Below are 20,242 nucleotides of genomic sequence, written 5' to 3'. Positions count from 1 at the left end.
GGTCTTTTCAGTGAGGAAAGGGAAAAGACTGTGGTTTCTCTGAGACATGCATGAGCACCCATAACAAACACAGGTGTACTAACTGTATTTGATTTCCTGCGTAATGAAGCAAGCTGTCTGGGCTGTATAAATTTTGCATTCAGAATTGCATGTTATTTAACTGCTGAGCCTAGTATTTCTTTGGAATATCTCAATGACTGTGCTCTGTATTCTCTGTACCTCTGACACATTTTATGGCAGAGATTTATTAGTATTTTCACACTGGGGAATTGAGGCTATTTAGATGCTTTAAATCATGTTAAGAAATACTGAGAAACCAGGTAGTCCAGGAAGTATAACCAGAGGGAGCAATGTAGCTGACATAAGGCCACTTTAGCATTCACCTTTGCTGTTGCCATGATACTTTGCTATCACACTGAAAATTCCCACTAACATATGTAATATCAGTTTGTGTCTTTACTATGCTTAGCTGACTGTACCAAGGGAATGGAAAATCACACAATCATACAGTGCCTTGTTGTTGATCTTCTTGTAATACATCAATAGTTTCATTGCAGTTTCAAACAAAAAATCTGAATATTTTTACTTATGTATTTTCTTTACAATATTCATGTGAGTTGGGAAGGAAGAGATGTTGATTACTATCAAATTCAGTGTTTAATCAGTGAGGTACCAAAGTGGCTCACTGCTCTATGAAGTTGCCGATATATACAATAAATGGGGAGGCAGTAATTCAGCACTTACCTTAGAGGAACATGATCATGCAATATGGCTTGCCCAGAAGTGGGAAGACTTCTGTTGTGTGACATGAGGCCGTATTATAACTGAGTGAAATGCAAGGGTATATCTCATGTTGACAAGTGGGGACCTTTTCTTGATCTTAGGCACTAGATTGGCAAGCAAATTGATGGTCTGCAGCAGAAAGGGGTGCCGGACATGTTCTGGATTGAAGATTAATATCATGGGTTTGGGTTTGGTTGTGGAGTGGGGAGGATCTTATTTTCTCTCCTGGTTTGATGCTTTTAAATTCTGGCTTCAGATGTTTTTGAAATGGCTGAAGCACTTCTGCTTCATTCAATTAGACCTTTGTTTGCAGGAACACATATAGTATTGACAAAAGCACTATCAGATATGGTCACAGCAGCAGTGGAAAAATAAACTGATCTATAGCTGAGCCTCTAGATTGAGGTCCCTTTTAGCTTTAACATTTCTGTGGTTTTTACTTTCTCTCTTTGATTTTTTTTTTTTTTTTTTTGTAGTTTTTTACCTGTAACCCCGACTCTAAAATCCAGTTCCTTCAGGAAAGGCTCCTGGAAGAACTGGAACTCAGCTTTGAACATAACTATGGAGTTGAAGCCGGTCAAACCAAATACGAAGGAAGTGAGGAGGGTGGAAAGAACAGAGAACAGCAAGGACTTTTTTTTTGTCATCTCACTAATGTTATGGTGACTTTAATTTAGAAATTGACAGCCTTCCTAATAATGCAGTACCCCTCTCTAACTATGAGAACCTTACTTTCAAATAACAAAAAAAAGTAGAGTTTAGTGAATAATTGCAAATTAGTAGATGAGTCCTCACACAGAAATAAGCTATCTAGATCAACCGGATACACTGTAATGTAACGGGTTCTGTGAGTAAACTAGTTGTTCTTACAAAGAAAGGCATGATTGATCATTTAGAATTTTCCTTTCTCCTGCCTCCTTTTGTTTTCTTCAGTCACAGATGAAGCTGTGTCATGTAATCCAGTGCATGTCAGTTCAGTCTGTGCCCAGATTTCCCAACAAATTTACAGCTGGCAAGACAAATTTTCAGGCAAGAATGAGAATAATTACCTTTTATTAAGGAAACTCAGTGTTCTGATTTGATGTCTTTTAAAATATTTAGTCTTTATTTCACTGTTCTAATTAATGGTGTTATGATATGCTGGACAAGTCACAAATATATATTACATTTCTGTCAGTGGAGCTTCCAAACTTCGTTTCTTATTACCTCAGAGAAGATTTCATAGTATTTATGGCTACTCTACTTGTGGTGTTTTTTGAAATAAACTTGAGGTTTTTCTGAAACCAAAGAATATTCTGCCAAAGTGGCTTGTGAGAGAGAAGACTCTTCCAATTCCCATTATTTACCTATTTTCCATGGTGAACAGCTATTTCATTTTTTATTCCCAGTGACTCCAGCTTGCACTTGTTGGTGAATTAGGTGTACTTCTTGCTGATGGGCAAAATTTTTATGGTTTTCTTTTGCAGGCTTTCAGTGAGGAGTCAGCCAGAAGTTGTCTTAATCTATGAATAAGGTTTAATGAACCATTGCTAAATATGTTATGTTAAGGCAATTTTTTCTTTGTCTCTTCACTGATCCATTAATACAGTGTTTAGGATCTCTCCATAATAATACTAGACAGCTCTTTTTGTGATTTCAGTTTTTGTTTTGGATATATTCATAACGGAAATCTGAATTAGAGTTCTGTGGTAAAACTGAGCTTGTGTAAGGTTGGAAAAAAAATGGAGCAAATAGCTCTGCCTCTGAAATGCTGTCTTTGGGTTGGATGTTTGTAATTGTTCTTTTCAAGATTGCTGCAATAATGCTTTAAAGATGCAAAGTGATTCTTTGAGTACTAAAAACCATCTCCTAGTCCTCATTTTCAGTTTTTTAACAGTCACAGTTGACCTGTTTTAGGTTCTGCACAAACATGCATTACAGGTTCAAGGAGATAGACCTGATCTAATGCAAATATTGGATTAAGCTGGATTGTGCTGGAGCAACCAAGCAAAATTTATTGTTAACTGCTTCAGAAAACTTGGCAGGAACTTTGTTTCTGTTGAACAGGAAGACTAACTTTTTTCTTTTTCCAAGATGTGGAGTGTTTGATGGGGAACTAGTTATTTTTTTTTTCTTTGGCCCTCCATGACAGAGAACAAATTATATGATATATTTGAAAAATAGTTCTAAATTGGTTGATCCGAAATGTTGACAGAACACAACTGTAAAATCCCGCCTCTGTGGATGATTATATTCTGCAGCTTTTTCTTGGATACTGATAAATGAGCTGGTCACTATAATAAACTCTCACAAATATATAGATCTTGTCATTGTTTTAAGATTAATGTTTATGAAAAGTATCTTTCCACATAAAACTTGGTTATGCTTAATAGAATATTATTTGCAACTGTTCTGCTTTGTCTTGAACTGTTAAATTAAATGGAGGAGGAAGCTGAACTTGAAAAAACTTGATTTAAAGGTATGTGTAAACTATGTTGTTCCCCATGGTGCCTCTTTGAGGCAAGGCATGTATAATAGTTCTGTATAGGAACAAAAAGAGTGATTTCATTGCCCATTAAAAATAATAATGAATTGGTGCAACAGTAAAAATGTAAATGGAAATGGAGAAGAGAGACATTATCAGGATGAAAATCAGCAACCCAATTGTTGATAATTGCTGTTAATCTACATATTTTAATTACTATATGATTTTGGAATAACAAATCACTTTTTCCCCTCAATATATTTTATGTACTGAATTATTGCAAACATTTTTCAGCATCATTTGCAATATAAATTGCAATCCAATCTCTTGCTGAGCAAAGGACTATGTTTCAAATAAAGTAAAAAATAAAAGCCATTATTCAACTTTGTATACTTCAATCTAGAACTGGTTTAAAATTTATATTAATAAGAAAAAATTAATGAAATGCTGAAAAATTCTGGAAAATGTTTCACCTAAATGTGTTCATTAGTTCTTGTGACAGTGGTGCCTGATACAAGCTGTCATAGGCAATAACTGATTTTTGTCCAGCCCATAGTTGAGAGATGTTTTGGCAGCCTACACTGTCAAAGAGGCCAGTCTGAAAAGACTTGCACAATATAATGCAGATAAGACTCTTTTCTTCATTCCTGCCCAGGAATCTAGCTAGAGTTCTTAGTGCTTCCTCTGCTTAGCCTTTTTATAAGTTAAATTGCTATAATGTAGGCCAACTACAAATCCAGACTCTCTTGGGTTTACTTTTTTTTTTTTTCCTGGTTACTTTTAAAAGTCATGTTATGCATGTGCTTAGTTACAAGTAACCAGGTTAATTCCAATGGATTGAGTGACCTACCTTGTGTGTTTCAAGATGAGCTCAGCCTTTCCCAAATTAATTAGAACTATGGTAAATGCCTACTGCTGATACTTAAGATTGTGATTAAAGAACTCCCCTGGTTCTTAGGTGCCTGGCTGGCATAGCAGAATTCAAAGCCTTGAATTAAATACCTGAGCTTTCGCCTTAATGGGTACAACTGAATGAAGATGGCAGCAGCCTGGATATGGCCGAATGGGTGCTGGATGGGAGTTGCCTTAACCAGTCAGCAGTGAAAGCAGTATCTCATAAATCAGCCTCTTTCCAGGTCTGTGGCTTTTCCTCAGTGCTTGAATTCATAGCCCTGGACAACCTCTGTGGGTCCAGATGGCCATGAGGCTTTAAAAATCTGAGCAAAGGGTCAGTCCTGTCTCTTAAAAGGTTTGCAGGAGTAGACAAGTAGGCTTAGTTTCTTGCCTGAAGAAATTCTAATGCAAAAATTTTAACTTTCTCAGCACTTCCTCAGCTGCAAGGTTGTGGAAGTGTTTTTGGACAGAGAACATGCTCTGTCTTGGACAGAGAACATGTTCTGTCTTGTTTCTTAATTTTTAAGCTAACAGTCTTTGTAGCGTGGACAAAATGAAAATATATTATTTAATATTAAAAAGCATGAAAAATAGTATGAAAAACTAATTTTGCTTATCTATACGTAAAATGATTGCCTTAAAATATTTTTGTATTATTTTTGTATACTCCTTAAGTAGATGGAATTTTTTTTTTTCAGTTTACTTTTATTTTAAAGATGCTTCCTGAAAATTTCCTTTGTATAATTTTCTTGCTTTTGGTTTATACTACTTTCCTACTTAAGATTTTTACGGTCATAGTCTGTCTTTTCTCCGCGTTTTCTTTACTTTGCTTGATGCATAATGCTACCCACTTATATTTCAGGGGAGGTTTCAAGCACTCTGAGCAGACCAAATAGCACTTTATTTCATGACTGATCTACTTGAATCTCCCTTTATTGTGTCATTCTTTGTTAATGAGAAAAGGAGCATTAGAACTTTAACTTTTTATTTATTTAAGATTTTAAACTGTATGTTGGTATTTTTCAATTCTGTATTGCTGTGTTTTTTCAGTTATGTTTTGCTCAGTTATAGATCTTCAAATTCATAAAGTAATGCAGTATACCTAAATAGGCTGTAACTTGTCAAGTGGGAAATGCCATCCGAGCAGTGCTAGTCAGCCTTTTTTTAATCTTCCCTGCTTTTAAGTGTTAAATTCTAAAGATAAAAGCCCCTGTCAGAGCCGTTAAGAAAACCTGTTAAATATCTATTAAGCAATTGCTTTAAATCATTTATTTCCCTTCTATAACTGTACTACATAAGCAGAAGTTTCACTTGGTTTTATACCATAAATAGTGTTGAGCGGTAGTTCTGTTTTAGCCTAGTGAACTAATGGGCATTGTCTTGTGGGAGCACTCAGCCTGTCACCGCTGATGATGTGTGAGGTTCTTCTATACCAGATACAGCCCTTCTGTTTGAAGCCCTTGTGCATCCATAATGCTAAGCACAAGTTGCTGCTGTGATAGCAACACATCTTAGGGGTTTACTGATTCATGGGAGACACTGTCTCCTTTCTCTGTGTAATTAAAATCTGCCATTTTCTACGGTGATACATGGTGACACAATGTACATGAGTTCATTATACACTTCCTTTCTCTTGCCCTTGTTTTCCTTCAAGGCCGAAGCATGCAACATGAGCAGCTTACTAGTTATTCTGCCAAGTGTAAGGATACCTGCTGTTCAAACTGTTTCGCAGAAATACTGGATGTCTGCTTTAGATGTTGAATTACTGAACAAGATAAAAAGTTTTTCTGCCTTGCTTTCTGGCTGGGTTTTTCCTCCTAGGGGTGGGGAGGGGGGTGTGAGGGAGAGGAGGATTTGAGAATCATCCAAGCATACATTGCATCCACATTTACTAGTCTGCAATTAAAGCAAGTCAGGATTCCTTTATGAATCGCACAAAGGGATTAGAGGTGGCTGTAAAATTCAGCATTCTGAGGACTAAAGTGGCTACATGCATCCCATCTAGAGAAACACAAATGTTCAAAGGATTTTGCCAATGGGACTTTGTGTGTTGGAATAGAAAAAGGAGTGCAGTAGCACGTGGCTGTGCAGTGAGGTGTTGAAGCATCCTCAGGTGATGACAGATTGCAGTTCCTTTCAAGTTTTATATGTTTCCCCCTTTTCTCCATCTTGGGGTCTACTGCTTGCTTTCTTGTGCACCTTGTTTATTTTATGTGACTCCACCATAAGCTCTTCCATGTGAGAATTGCCTTTTACTACAGATGTGTACTAAGCACTTGGGGAGCTTGGCTGGCAACACTTAACAGTCTTACAATCTAAAATTTTCCCTCTTTAAGAGACCTCTTTTAAGCTGTGAGTGGACATTTTAGTGTCAGCTCAATTACATTGCAATTTAAATAATGTACATTCTGTGTCAATTGACCATTATATAATCTGAAACACTTTTCAAGGGGGGGGTGGTTGTGGGGTTTTTTTGATTGTTTTTGTTTATCATGAAAACTGTCTGTGCATGCACTCTAATATTAGAGTTGAGACCTGGGACTCCAGGGAGTAGGAATTGTGTTTCTTGTTCTATGACAGTCAAAGCTTCAATAGTAGTTAAAATGAATACTTTCATTATGGATAAGCCATTTATGGAAATGTGATCTCATCTGGGCATTTGCAAGATAGTTCAAACCAATTAAAAAATCCTGGAGGTTGTGTGAATCTGAATCTATCTCTATAGTCGTCTGAGTTTGAGGGGTTTTTTTTTAAGAAAAGAAGGTGTGTTTTAAAGTTCGTACCAATTAAGATCTAATCACACACAGTGAAAACTGATTTTTAGTGTTGTTTTGTACTACGAGTGTTACTAGGAATTGCTTTGTAATTTTGCTTCTGCTTGCACTACCAGTCATTGCAAAAACAAAATGTCATTGCACAAAAAAATGTATATTTCTTGTTTAATTTTTTTTACATACAGACTACTTGAGTTAGTGTCATGGGTAGTTAAACAGCCTATGGGCTATGCTGTCTGGAGACTCAATGCTTTTAGTGGATCTGAATGATTATGATTTTGTTTTTAATCCCATTTTTCATCCCATGATCTCAAAGAGACGCCTGCTGTCTTACTGTTTGTTTGACATAAATGGGAAGACACACAAGTTGAGTGTCTGGAACATCGCCAAGACTGTAAACGAGCCCTGCAGTGGAAGTCACAGCTGAGAGCTGTCTTGTGCGGTGGTCAGAGACCATCTTTCGCATCTCACAAATGATTTGTGAGTGAAGACTCTAGCAAGTGGACTAAGCCAAGAATATGCTGGCTGATAACTTCTTATGCTTCTGTGATTTGATTATATCCAATCATTTGCCCTTTCTCTAGCTAGTAGGCTCCCAGATCTCATTTTATTAAAAAGTAGCAGTCATAACTCAGCAGTCTTTTTGCTGAAATTCTCTATTGCTTTATAGCAAGGTTTTGATCATCATTACTGTGCTTGGTGTCTGACTTTTCTATCATTCACCTGTGACAAGCAGGTTGTTGGCACTTGTGTCAATGGATTAGGCATATATGTGCTAATTTTTCACAGTTCAGCTCTATAAAGGTAGGATTTTTTTCTTTAAAAAAAAAAAAATAAGAGGGAGGGAGAAGAGATTTTGAAGAGCAAGGCCTTATAAGAATGCCTAAACTGGTGTGTAGTTCCATGTGGAACTATATGGCTTCCAGGATTTGATCTGTGGAAAGCATTGGGTACTAACAAACTGTACAAAGCCAAGATGGTACAAGAGAGCAGAAAATCACATAAAGCAAACAAGGTTTTACAAGTAGGGAAAATCAGGACATGCAGACCGCCAAATAAGATTAGTCACGAGCCTGGCTATCTGTCCTGGCTCTTATCACAATAACAAGAGGTTTGTCAGTGGGAGGTGACAGTTGTGTGTCTCTGGGTCTATGAACTGTGTGTTACACCTGTGTTTTACACAGCAGTACATGGAGAGTACAAATCACAGTTTTCCCATAAATACTGAATATATTTTTTTAGCCAACTGCTGAGTTCTCTCAGAGCAGTTAACAGCTGACAAGGTGAGGCCCAACAGCTGGATACAAGGCTGGCCAGTAGTTTAGAATTCAGTTAATACCAAACAAAATGGTTCAGGTTTGAAGTTTTAAATTTTGCAGGTAGAGACTGAGCAGCAGGTGAAAATAACAGCTGTTGTAACTTATGTACTTACAACTAAATGAGGTTATTAAGGGCTTTTATAATTGACCATTTACTTTGCAGCTATTCAGTAGGATTTGTTCAGTGGATGGGAAAAAAGGCATCACTGTTCATCATCACTGGAACTTGTCTATCTGTCAGTGAGTGCAGCAGACTGCAGGGAAATTTGCAGAGTTCATATCAAGAAATACAAAGTACAGAATTCTTAATCATTCATAATTAGAAACAGATTTCCTTCTCTGGCAAGTTCAAGTGCTCTATAGCTTGCATATCTCATAATACTGATGTAGGCTATCTAACACTTTTAAGATGAGAAAATCCCTTTTGCCCATTTCACAGAAAAAAGGATACTATAAAGAAACTTAACTCAGAAACTCTACTTAGCCTGCTGGACACACTTTTTTTTTTGATGGAACCCAAGATACAGTCCACTTTCTGGGCTGCAAGTGCACATTACTGGGTCATGTTGAGCTTCTCATCAACCAAGACCCCCAAGTCCTTCTCCTCAGGGCTGCTCTCAATACATTCTCCACCCAGCCTGTATTTGTGCTTGGGATTAGCCTGACCCACGTGCAGGACCTTGCACTTGGCCTTGCTGAACTTCATAAGGTTCACACAGTCTTACCACTCAAGTCTGTCAAGGTCCCTCTGGATGGCATCCCTTCCCTCCAGCATGTCAACCGCACCACACAGCTTGGTGTCATTGGCAAACTTGCTGATGGTGCTCTCAGTCCATGTCACCAATGAAGATGTTAAGCAGTGCCGGTCCTAATACCCGCCTCTGAGGAATGCCGCTCCTCACTGATCTCCATTTGGACATCGAGCCATTAACCGCAACTCTCTGTGTGCAGCCATCCAGACAATTCCTTATCCACCGAGTGGTCCATCCATCTAATCCAATTTAGAGACATGGTGTCATGCAGGACAGTGCCAAATGCTTTGCACAAGTCCAGGTAGATGACATCAGTTGCTCTTCCCTTATCCACCAGTGCTGTAACCACTTCATAGAAGGCCACCGAATGTGTCAGGCATGATGTGTCCTTAACAAAGCCATGTTGGCTGTCACAGATTGCCTCGTTATTTTCTGTGTGCCTTAGCATAGTTTCCAGAAGGATCTGCACCATGATCTTGCTGGGCGCAGAGGTGAGATTGACTGGTCTGTAGTTCCCTGAGTTCTTCCTTTTTTTCCTTTTTGCACAGTGGAAACTGCACGAAGCAATAAAAGGTCAAAAAAATGACACACTACAGGGACCTAAGGGGAATGATCTTCCTCAGCATATGTATCTTTGGCACCTTTTTTTCTGTTTGTTTAATTTGCAAGCTCTCATCAGAAACAGTGTGGCAAAGTTGTTTGTTTGTTTTGCGTTCTGGGCTAAGGAGATTACACCATGGTGTCCTGCATTGGTAGCTGTTAAGGTACCTACCCATAAAATAAAAACCTAGTACCACTGAGAAACAGGTAATAAATAAGAGAGATGGTTAATAGCCAGTAATGCTAACTTATCTAATGCACCAATTTTCCTTGCAAAGCGCAGAACAGTAGTTCTTAGGGGCTGAGAAGATGTAGGGGCCAATACATTAGTGTTAATGTGACCGGTATTTGCTGGCACACTCTTCCTGAGAAACTCATGCTGTTTCTGACCAAGCAAAGCATAAATTCTGGCGATGGGGGCATTTTATGCTTTGAAGGAGAGGACAACAGCTCAGACTCTCTCAGTTTTCTGTGGGTCAGAAAGGACTGGAAAGGAGGATAAGGAGGGAGGACATTTCCAGACACTAAAGGCATCACACCACAGCACCTCTCACCACGTTGCCTTGCTCACCACACTACCCTGGTAGATCACATAAAATTCCCACTCCCCTTCTCTTCAAAGTAAGGTGCTGGACGGGGCTTTTAGTTCCTATTGCTTGTGCTGAGCTCAAGACAGGACAAGCGTTCTCTCATGAGCTGGGGGTTGTGAATTGTTTTTTAGCTGCTCATTATCAAGTGACTATAATGCGCTTATGGGAAGTATCCTAGGCTGGGAAATCCTCATCTCAAGCAGTAATTATGGCTTGTTTCACATAATACATATGTATCTGTGTCATCTAAGTAGTAACTTGTATTGTATGCGTTTTTCTTTCATCCTCCTCCTTTGTTATACTAATAGAACTGAATTGAAAGACTGATTATAAATCATGCAAAGCTTGTGGATAAAATATGAATGGATTCTGGCTACCGAGCCCAAGGCCAGTGTTGATCACTGGATTGCCTTTGCTTCTGTGGTCAAATGTAGGAGACAGCAATAACTAATCCACTGGGCTGTACCCCTGGGACAGAAATTGCAACTTTTCAGGAAAAAGTAACTTGATTGTGCCATCTCCTTTATCCCTCACGTGGTATTAAGAAGCTTCTGATGTACGCTCAAAAAATGGAAGGAGCATGGGTGGGAAAGGGAGGCAATAACAGATGAAACTTTTTTTTTTCTTTTCTCCCTCTCTTTTGATTCAAGGTCTTGCTCTGTATAACGTATACCTCCACATTTGAGCTGAATGGGAGTTCAGTATTGAAGATTGCTGAGGTAAGTGCCTCTGTCATACCAGTGCTTGTGTCACTTCATGTTCTCCTGCTACCTAGAGTATGTCTTCCACACATACTCTGAAACTGAATTAATCCAAATCACAACTACCATCTTAAGGACTGGTATTACTTTATGTCCAGTGTGAAGAAATAGCTGCAAGTTGGGCTGATGGGCTTGCATGGGAAGGCACTTTTGGAAACTGACTGACAATTATATATTACAACACTGCACATTTACTACTCCTCATATAGACTTTGCCGTGTGCAATAGAAAAATTTCCTTGAGTTCTTTATAAGTCTAAAGTCTAAAACTAATGAAGTTTCCTCAAGAAAGAGGTATAGGACATAATATGCCTCCTCTGGTGCAACTTGAGGCCATTTCCTCTTGTTCTATTGCTTGCTACTTGGGAGAAGAGACCACCACCCTCCGTGCTACAACCTCCTTTCAGGTAGTTGTAGAGAGTGATAAGGTCTCCCTTCAGCTAAACAGCCCCAGTTCCCTCAATTGCTTCTCATCAGACGCGTGCTGCAGACCCTTCACCATCCTTGTGGCCCTCCTCTGCACTCTCTCCAGCACCTCAATGTCTTTCCTATAATGAGGGGCCCAAAACCCAACACAGTATTTGAGGCAGGGCCTCACCAGTGCTGAGTACAGTGGCACAATCACTTCTCTAGTCCTGCTGGCCACACTATTTCTGATACAAGCCAGGATGCTGTTGGCCTTTTTGGCCACCTGGGCACACTGCTGGCTCATATTCAGCCAGCTGTCAATCAACACCCTCAGATTCCTCTCTGCCAGGCAACTTTCCAGCCACTTTTCTCTGAGCCTGTACCACTGCCTGGGGTTTTTGTGACCCAAGTGCAGGACCTGGCACTTGGCCTTGTTAAACCTCATACAATTGGTCTTGGCCCATCAATCCAAGTGGTCCAGATCCCTCTGTAGAGCCTTCCTATCCTTATGCAGATCAACATTCCCACCCAACTTGGCATGTCTGCAGGCTGACTGAGGGTGCACTCAATCCCCTCATCCAGATCATTGATAATGAGATTAAACAGAACTGGCCCCAGTACTGAGCTCTGGGGAACACCACTTGTGACCGACTGCCAACTGGATTTGTCTCTGTTCACCACAACTCTTTGGGCCTGGCCAGCCAGCCAGTTTTTTACCCTGTAAAGCATATGCCCATCCAAGCCAGTTTCTCCAGGAGAATGCTGTGCGAAACAGTGTCAAAAGCTTTGCTAAAGTCTAGGTAGACATCTACAGCATTTCGCTCATCCACTAAGCGGGTCACCTTGTCATAGAAGGAGATCAGGTTAGGCAAGCAGGACCTGCCTTTCATAAACCTCTGCTGACTGGGCCTGATTGCCTGGTTGTCCTGGTTTCCCTTGCTGGGAAAAGTATTTAATGGCTCTAAAGCCTTCTGATTTCAATCTTTAAGAGCACTGCCTAAGACTCGTGGAAAATGATCAGTCATGTTGTGTGTGCTATAAGCTGTATCAGAAAAAATTTTCTGTTCTCCCAGTAAATTTCAGTAAGAATAGGCCTATTATTCATTTAAAGCATCCTGAGTAATGGCAGTTTTCTTTCATAGTCTGGAGTTAAACTCTACTGTTCTTGGTAGTTGCACTTCACTGTCATTCCCAAAAGGCTACCCTGGCTCTTAAAAACCTTTGCTAGTATAGTGGTACAAGTTAGCACAATCATAGTTTGGCCTTTTTCTTTTAAAGTGAACAGTGGCTCTGAAAGCAAACAAAAATTTAATTTCCTTCAGGAAACTGGAACAAGCAGTAATATAGGGCATGCGTGTTTCTATTTGGAGTGTTCAGACATACAACCATCTTCCTCATGCTCCCTGAGAAACCATCACTTCAGTGAATACCTAGGTCTTTCTAATTAGCAAGTCCCACTGGGCATGTACATGCTTCCTCAGGTTTCTCCTGGCCAGGTTTTAGATAAGGCAGAGACTTAACAGCTGGACTCGATGTGCCTTTGTATCTGAATTTTGCAATGTATAAGCAGTAGGAAACATAAAGTTATTTCTGAGTTCAGTATTTGCTTAGCCTTAGGATTTATTTTTCTGATGTGCTCTAATGGAAAGGTGGCAAAGAGGAGCTTTCTGCTCCAGTGCCCCTGCTATTTGGCATTTCTTTCCAAGTCAGTCCCTTAGTTTTCCTGGCCTGCCCTCTATAGCAAAGTGGAGCTACTGCAAAATTGTAAAGGTGCTGCCTGTGTTACTGGTAGAACTTTCCGAGGACCCTGACAAACAAGGCTATGGTCTGGCTGTTTTGTGCTACCTGATTGTTCTAAATTCATGTGTACAAAATAATGGCACCCCAAATCTTTCTGAATATTATCAGCTTCAAATTAAGGAAGCATCCAACACAAAGAGTGCTCTGTTTTGTGGGTTGAGTATTAATAGTATTGAAGACAAACTAAACCTTGCTCTGTGCACCTTCCCATGCTTGCCTAGACCTACACAAGAAAGTTTAGTTCATGCTGTTGCTTGGTTTTGTGTGTGTATTTGTTACTCTCGTCTACCTTATGGAGGTTTGCTTTGTTTGCCTCTGTTGTGTTTATTGGCTAACCCTTCTGTGTTTTGCTCGTAGTTGTGTTTTGCATGCCATAGAGCTGGAAGTCCCCGAATGCATGAAATGATCAAAATGTCCATTGCACACCTCCTTGGGGCCCTGAGCTCTCGCATTTTTACTGGTGCTTCTTCATCAATGGCTTTTCACAAGGTACCTTGTCCAGCCATTTTAGAACACAGGCCTTCTGTAAGACTGGAGCTCAGGTGGCTGGTACTGTTTCTTATTAGCTGGCATGGGGAGGGGAGACAAGAAGGAGATACCAACCATGCTCTTTCCAGAAAGTCAGCCTACCTCTAAAAATGGTATTTCATCAATTAATTCATGTACTCTAGAAAAGACTTACACAACAACAGAATGATATCAGCAGCACTGGAATGGTTTGGCCTCTGCAAAGGGCTGTACCTGGTTAACAGACTTTAGGGGTTTTTTGTGCATTGGAGTTCAGGTGAATGATGGGCAAAGTTGGTTGGGGCCTTCTTTTAACTTTAAGACCATCTTCATCACTGACTGATTGATCTCAAGCTATATAAAATCCTGTGGATTTGAAGGTTATTAATGGGTGAGGGGGAAGATCTTGGACTCTTGAAGAAGGGCAACAAGAATGAGATATGCAGTCAGTTCAGTCCCTTATATTCTGCAAATGTGTACAACTGTGACCTGTTCTAGTGTATTGTCAAAAGAGATAATCGGTCTGAGTTTGACGTTTGCATAGTGTTTCTAGCTTAACAAGTTATGTACATGCACTTAAAAAGCTCCCTATTGCTGTCTCTCAGTGTAGTTGGGAAATAGGGACAAATAAGGCAAGAGCCATAATTAAATAACTTTCATGTGTGATGTCTTAGATCTCCCACTTAAGATACAGTTTGTATCCGAGAAAGTAACGTTTTCTCGTGTTTGTGGCTTTATTGAAATGCTGAGATGTGAGGTCACCCAATGTAAGGAGGTCAAAAGGGTCTTAGGAACATACTTACATTGTTTTCCACTCCACTCTAACACATACAGAATTGTGCCACATTCATCTTAAACTTTATAGGCTGGAGCCCACAGGCTTTGTCTTAGTCAATGGAATAGCTTGGTTTCGTTTCAGTAGGAGTTAGAAACAATCAAGAGTTTTGTCCATGTGCCTGTTCCAGTACTGATTAGCCTGTGTATTCAGATCACTTTAATCTTTTCCTCTTAAAACCTCATCCTCATTGGGGAACTATAAAAATGTCTTTACATCATATAATATCCTTCTCATTCAAAAACATACACCAGATGCATTTATGTATACTCCTCATGCATATCATTTATACTATATTTTTTCACAGTTTATTCATTGTTCTTCTCACTAGCTATAGATCTGAATGATGGCAGAATAAATTAAAAAAAGGCTGAGAAGTATATGAATATTCTTTTTTCTTTTTTTTTTTTTTTTTTTACAGTCATTGTTAATGACAAAGCTCAGTGTAGGCCAAAGGACCAAAACTGCTTCTTCAGATTACAGTCTGAGAATATTGTACAGTATGTACAATCTGTACAATACAAATTGTATTGTACAGTTCTGTTGCAAAGCCACTCAGCTCCATCAAGAGTGTTACCCACTTAGTAGCTCCTGTGCAGTAGTTACAGTGGTTACTACAGTTATAGAAGCTCTCGCAGAGACCGACACCTCCCACTGAAAATCTGATCAAGGGTAGAAACTGTGTTTTTTGGTGTGTTGTCCCCAGCATCCTAGCTGCATTACACTTTGGCACCTACTTGGATAACATGATCTGGGAACTGAATGATCCATCAGTTGCCTTGGCTCCTCTGGGATCTCAGAGCTGAGGAGCCCTCAGGTTGATTGCCAGTTATTGAAAGGCAATCATCTGTGTGTTATTTATGGTAAAATGCTATTGTATTTTTCTGTATTAGGAAAGGTCTTCAGAGGCTTTCAGATGTGCTGCAGTATACGATAATTAATTGTAGAAAAAGTAGCAAATGCCTATAAAACAGAAGCAACAACTTTAAAGAACTGGAGAGTATTCACATTGCAGATACTGACTTGCAGAGTCATAGTTAAAAATAAGAATCCAGAAATGAACAATCAAAGCTGCATTTAGGGAATTATGTACGGAGCAACAGAAGTGCCAGAAATCACCTGGGTTTGACAGAAGGGGAAGATTTTGCCAATTTTGCTTCACCATTACTGCAGCTGTGAGCCTGATGAATTGAGTGCTGCTTCTAAATGCTACTTACTCGGTTTTCCATATTGCCGAAAACTTTTAATGTGCTAATAAAGCAATATGAAATAGTAAGCAAGGCTGACTATCTGTATGCAAGAGACCTTGGTATCCTCCTAAAATGCGTTACTGGTAAGTGACAGTTCATATCTATGTATTGCTATCTTGTTTCCTCATCAGGTTTGCATTGAGACATATGTATCTAGCTATCACCAGCGGAGCATTAACACCGCTGTGCGGGCAACCCTCAGCCAAATGTTGAGTGACTTGACTTTACAGTTACGACAAAAGCAAGAAAATATGGTGAGCCTTCTGGCATCAACAAATGGTTCCATGTCCATGGCTGCCTACTTTTTGTTTCTCTGAATGCCGTGTATTGTGCTGGCTTGTTGTGCCTTATGGCTTTTATTTGACACTTCCACAATTAATCGTGTTTAGAAGCTTTTTTGGGCTCTGACTCTGTGCCTGCCTCAGAGCCATGTATCGGAAATGCAGCTCTCACATTGTCAGCTCTATTTGGCTGTTCATTATTTTTCTCCTTCCATTAAACAAAAGAGGCTTTGTTCTGCTGTCAGGCTGCCTTGGTCTTTTCCTTTTCCATTCTTTATTTTGTTTGCTTGTTTTCATAGGGTTCATTGAAATCCTTTTGCCAAAGGTTTTTTGCATGACAAAAATTCACATAAACAAAACAAATTCTCAACTAAGAAAGTGTAATTGAGGTTTTCTTCTACTTTTTTTTGGAGAAGATCATTTAAGATCATGAGATTCTTTGCTTGATTTTTAGCAAAAAAGTAAATTCTGTTTATTGAATTATTAAAACCATGATAGCTGTTTAGATGAAATCCCAGCACATCATCAGCAAAACTGTAAATGTTCTGGGCACATGTGAAATTACATTGGCTTCTTACGTTCATTTGTGCTCCTCTGTTTATTATCATATTATCAAAAAAGTAGTCTTTGTAAAAGTCTGTTTCTATTTTTTAGGAAATTTTAAGGACTTTAGTTTTACAGATTATTTTCCTTGCATCTGTTTTGGGTTAAGATGATCACCTCTATTTTGGATTATTAGACTAGATTACTTTCATCCTGATGAGCAACTGCAGAACAAAATTGATCGGTTTACTTAAACTTACCTTCTGTCTGTGCTAAGTAGGTTCATTTTACAAGCCAAAACATTTAAAGAAAAAAAAAAAGTTTTGAAATTTCATTTTGGGTCTGAAAGCTGAATTTTTTTAGTTCCATTCTTAGCTGAGGAGTAGGAGAAAGCATATGAGAGCTGCATTTGATTCCTGGCAGTTTGTTGTTTACCCTAGAGAGAAGAATTTGGCTTGACCCCTTTCTGCACTGATAGGAAGAATCCTATACCACAGCTGAACCAAATGATGCAAGAGGTCTTTTCCATTTCCTGACTGCCAGTAATTGTATTGGCACTGTAACATTAACAGTGACAATGTGATAAAATCTCTAACACCCAAATGATTTTGGTTTTTTAGTACTTTGTGAAATGTAGACTATGGTTTCCTCTGTTATTTCCAGTGCGACTTACATGTCTAGTTATTGCTGAGTTCTTTTAGGTGTAGAAAATCCCTTAGGGATTTAAAAATTCCTAATTCAATTCAATGAGAGGTGAGTTCTTTTAAGGCTACAAGACTGTTAAAACAGATCTTAAGGGAGTTTTGAAAATGTTTTGAAAAGGCTTCATCTAAAAAAAAAAAAAATACAAACAAAAAACCCAAAACAGAAGACATGGATATGTTAAGAAAGCTCTGCTGTTCAAGTATTACTTCTACAGTGGTTTTCCATCCCTTGCACCAATTGCACCACCTTTGTCTTTTCTCAACAGACAATTGAAAACCATGACACCTTGCAGAAATTCAAGAGTCAAGGTATTTGTAACACTTTTTTAATGATTCCTTCAAATTCAGCTTTTTTACTCTTCACTTTCCTTTCATCAGCACAGTACTGTTTGGTGTCACAGGAATTGCATATTCAGGACTTCTTACATTCTTCATAGCTTGATGTTCTCTGTGTTACCTGTGGTAAGAACTGAGACAGCCCTGTTAGCTCCTGACATTTTCAGTCATGTCTTAATTTGAGACACAGTAACGGTGTTGCACTCAACGTAGTAATAAATGTTTGTTTTGAGGTGCTAACTTCTGTAATTAAGGAGTTTCAGTGCCCTGGAGAAAGCTTTAGTAAGTGGCTTTCTTTCTTAAATTGAAACAGATTCTTGGAGGAGGATGTGGAATCAGGAAATGATTGTGTTACTGTATTTCAGGCCAGAGACATGGTTTATGTAATGGCAGCTTTTGAAAGTGCATCACTAGCAAAGGTGTGTTCATGCTTGCCAAATTATTGTATTACAAGAGAATATTTTCTACTCCCATCCTGGCCTAACTTCCAAGATCTTCCCTGGTAGGTAAAAATAATCTCTGCTTTTGACCTTCTCATGGATTTCTGCAGGAGAACTTGTGTGGATGAAGGATAAAAATCTTTGAAGTGCACGAGCATCCTCTTTTAAGATCAGAACCTGATCAGACATCAGAAGCTGCATAGTGGAGACAAAATGCAGGGAGAGATATAGAAATTTTAGCTGCCTTTTAGAAGTACTGGAGCCAGTTCTCTTTTATTTATTTATATACTTATTAGCTGAATTGAATTTCACCTAAACTTCTATAAATGCATGTAGGCGATTAATGCTTTCTCCGGATTTAATACTACTGCTTTTTCATTGTGTGGAGATCACTTTCTGATCTAGGACTTGGGCTGCTGCATCTTTATGAATTTGGCAGCCCTGCTCATTGTTTAGAAGCTCTGACCATCTCTGAAAGTCCATAAAGTAAACTGAGGTTGTAATCGAGCTGCACATACGTAATGCCTCTGATCTCTGTCCTTTTTGGAGGTACTTCAACTGAGTCTCTTTGTGATGATGTTGTATCTGTCCTCACTGTGCTCTGTGAGAAGCTCCAGGCTGTCATAAAGTGAGTTACTTCAGTTTATAATTTGAATGTATTAGCTGGAGATTGATAGTTTCACTGATACATGTGATTGTACTGTTGTAGTTCTGGGATTATGGAGCAAAACTGTGCTTAAATGAAGTGTTTATTAGAGGAAATATTGTTCTTGATGCATTAATTTAATGTCTATTTGAGATGAGAAGCTAATTTGCCTTCTTTATGCACCATTGAGCTTTAAAGAGCTTCCAGTAAATCTAATCTATAAGTAATTTCCATACAGCAGCAAAACACTTGTCAAAGGATAAGTTTTCTGGTTTGAAAGCAACCGCTGCAGAAAGAACAATTACAATAGACATGGAAAAGCCCAGAGGAAACAATATGTGAAATGAATTAATATGTCCTTAGAAAGGCAGCATTTATCCAACTCAAATAATTTGCATTACCAAACATTCCTTAAATTTAGGAATATCGTACACTCTACCTACTTGGAAATGCATGAGCCTAACTTTTAAAATGCAGATATTATGGGCAGTAATAGAGTGTTACTCTATTCTATGCACTGCATTAAAATACTGGAGTCTCTCATTGGCCAGTACTGTAAGATTAAATGCTTACTCATGAGTTAAAAATTACTTGCTGTGGCATTCCAGCATAGCTCAACTAATGGTCTGTTAAGAAATGAGCCAAAAAAAAGCCTTAGGTCTTGAAGAGGTAACAAAGCAACCAAAAACTGTGCAAACACAGCAATTATATAAAAAATAGAAATATAGCAAGCCAGAAATAATTAGAAACTTCTAAGGGAAAAACAAACTCTCACTTTACAACATTGTTTCTGTATCAGTGAAATAAGATTTAAATTGCTGCTACTGCCAGTTGCAAATCACCTGAGTTGTAGTGGAAACCCAATCTGAAACTATTTTAAATGTAGCATAATGTCTCTTAGGTTGGATCGCATGTCTGTGAAAGTAACCTGTGATGAACTTGGGGAAATGGGAGATACACAAAACAAGCATGTGTTGGTGTTTTCCTTTTTCTACCACTTTGAGAAAAACTATGGCGTAGGAACTACCAGAGCCATAGACAGCACAGACGTCTTTGTGTGCAGTTCTCCTATAAAATGCTCTCCCATGACTATCTCTAATTACAGCAAGATTTGAAAGGGAAGAGTGCCTCGCCTAGCATTATTTGATCAGTGTTAGCATTTGGGGGGAAAAAAAAAAGCTTGTTTCTGAATCTTCTAAAGCAATATTTATTTTCTTTTAGTTGTGTGCATAGATACAGAACAGTAAGAAGAGACCTTCAAAAGTGTGCATCTAACAATATCAAGTGGCAAAACCAGTTTAAAGATTAATTATTTGTATCCAATTTTTCCCACATATAAAGCTATAAACAGCTATCATCTGATAAGCATTGTCCACCAAATGTTAATGTCTTTGAAGTACTGGATATGAAATATCAAAACTAAACTACCTAACAAGATCTCTCAAAAATCACTGAAAGTCTTTTAAAAATTATCTGCTATCCCAGCTCCCCATAAAACTGCACTAAATTAGAACAGTTTGAGTCATGCTGTAAATAAAATATAGTAAGAAATTCAG

General features: G+C 38.7%; 1 protein-coding gene across 1 annotated transcript in view; it reads left to right on the top strand.

Annotated features, from left to right (window-relative positions):
- ARFGEF3 (ARFGEF family member 3) overlaps window positions 1-20,242 on the top strand; it is a 90,078-nt gene that overhangs the window by 23,700 nt on the left and 46,136 nt on the right. Inside the window, exons 5-8 of the mRNA XM_082050105.1 lie at window positions 10,827-10,895; window positions 15,868-15,990; window positions 17,531-17,573; window positions 18,590-18,668. Of these exons, the coding sequence (XP_081906231.1) occupies window positions 10,827-10,895; window positions 15,868-15,990; window positions 17,531-17,573; window positions 18,590-18,668 (314 nt within the window). The remainder of the gene's footprint in view (window positions 1-10,826; window positions 10,896-15,867; window positions 15,991-17,530; window positions 17,574-18,589; window positions 18,669-20,242) is intronic.

The sequence above is a fragment of the Streptopelia decaocto genome (genome assembly GCF_964273445.1).
Source record: "Streptopelia decaocto genome assembly, chromosome: 3".
Lineage (NCBI taxonomy): Eukaryota > Metazoa > Chordata > Aves > Columbiformes > Columbidae > Streptopelia > Streptopelia decaocto.
The sequence above is the reverse complement of the archived record's forward strand: the minus strand, read 5'-3'. Positions and strand labels throughout refer to the sequence as shown.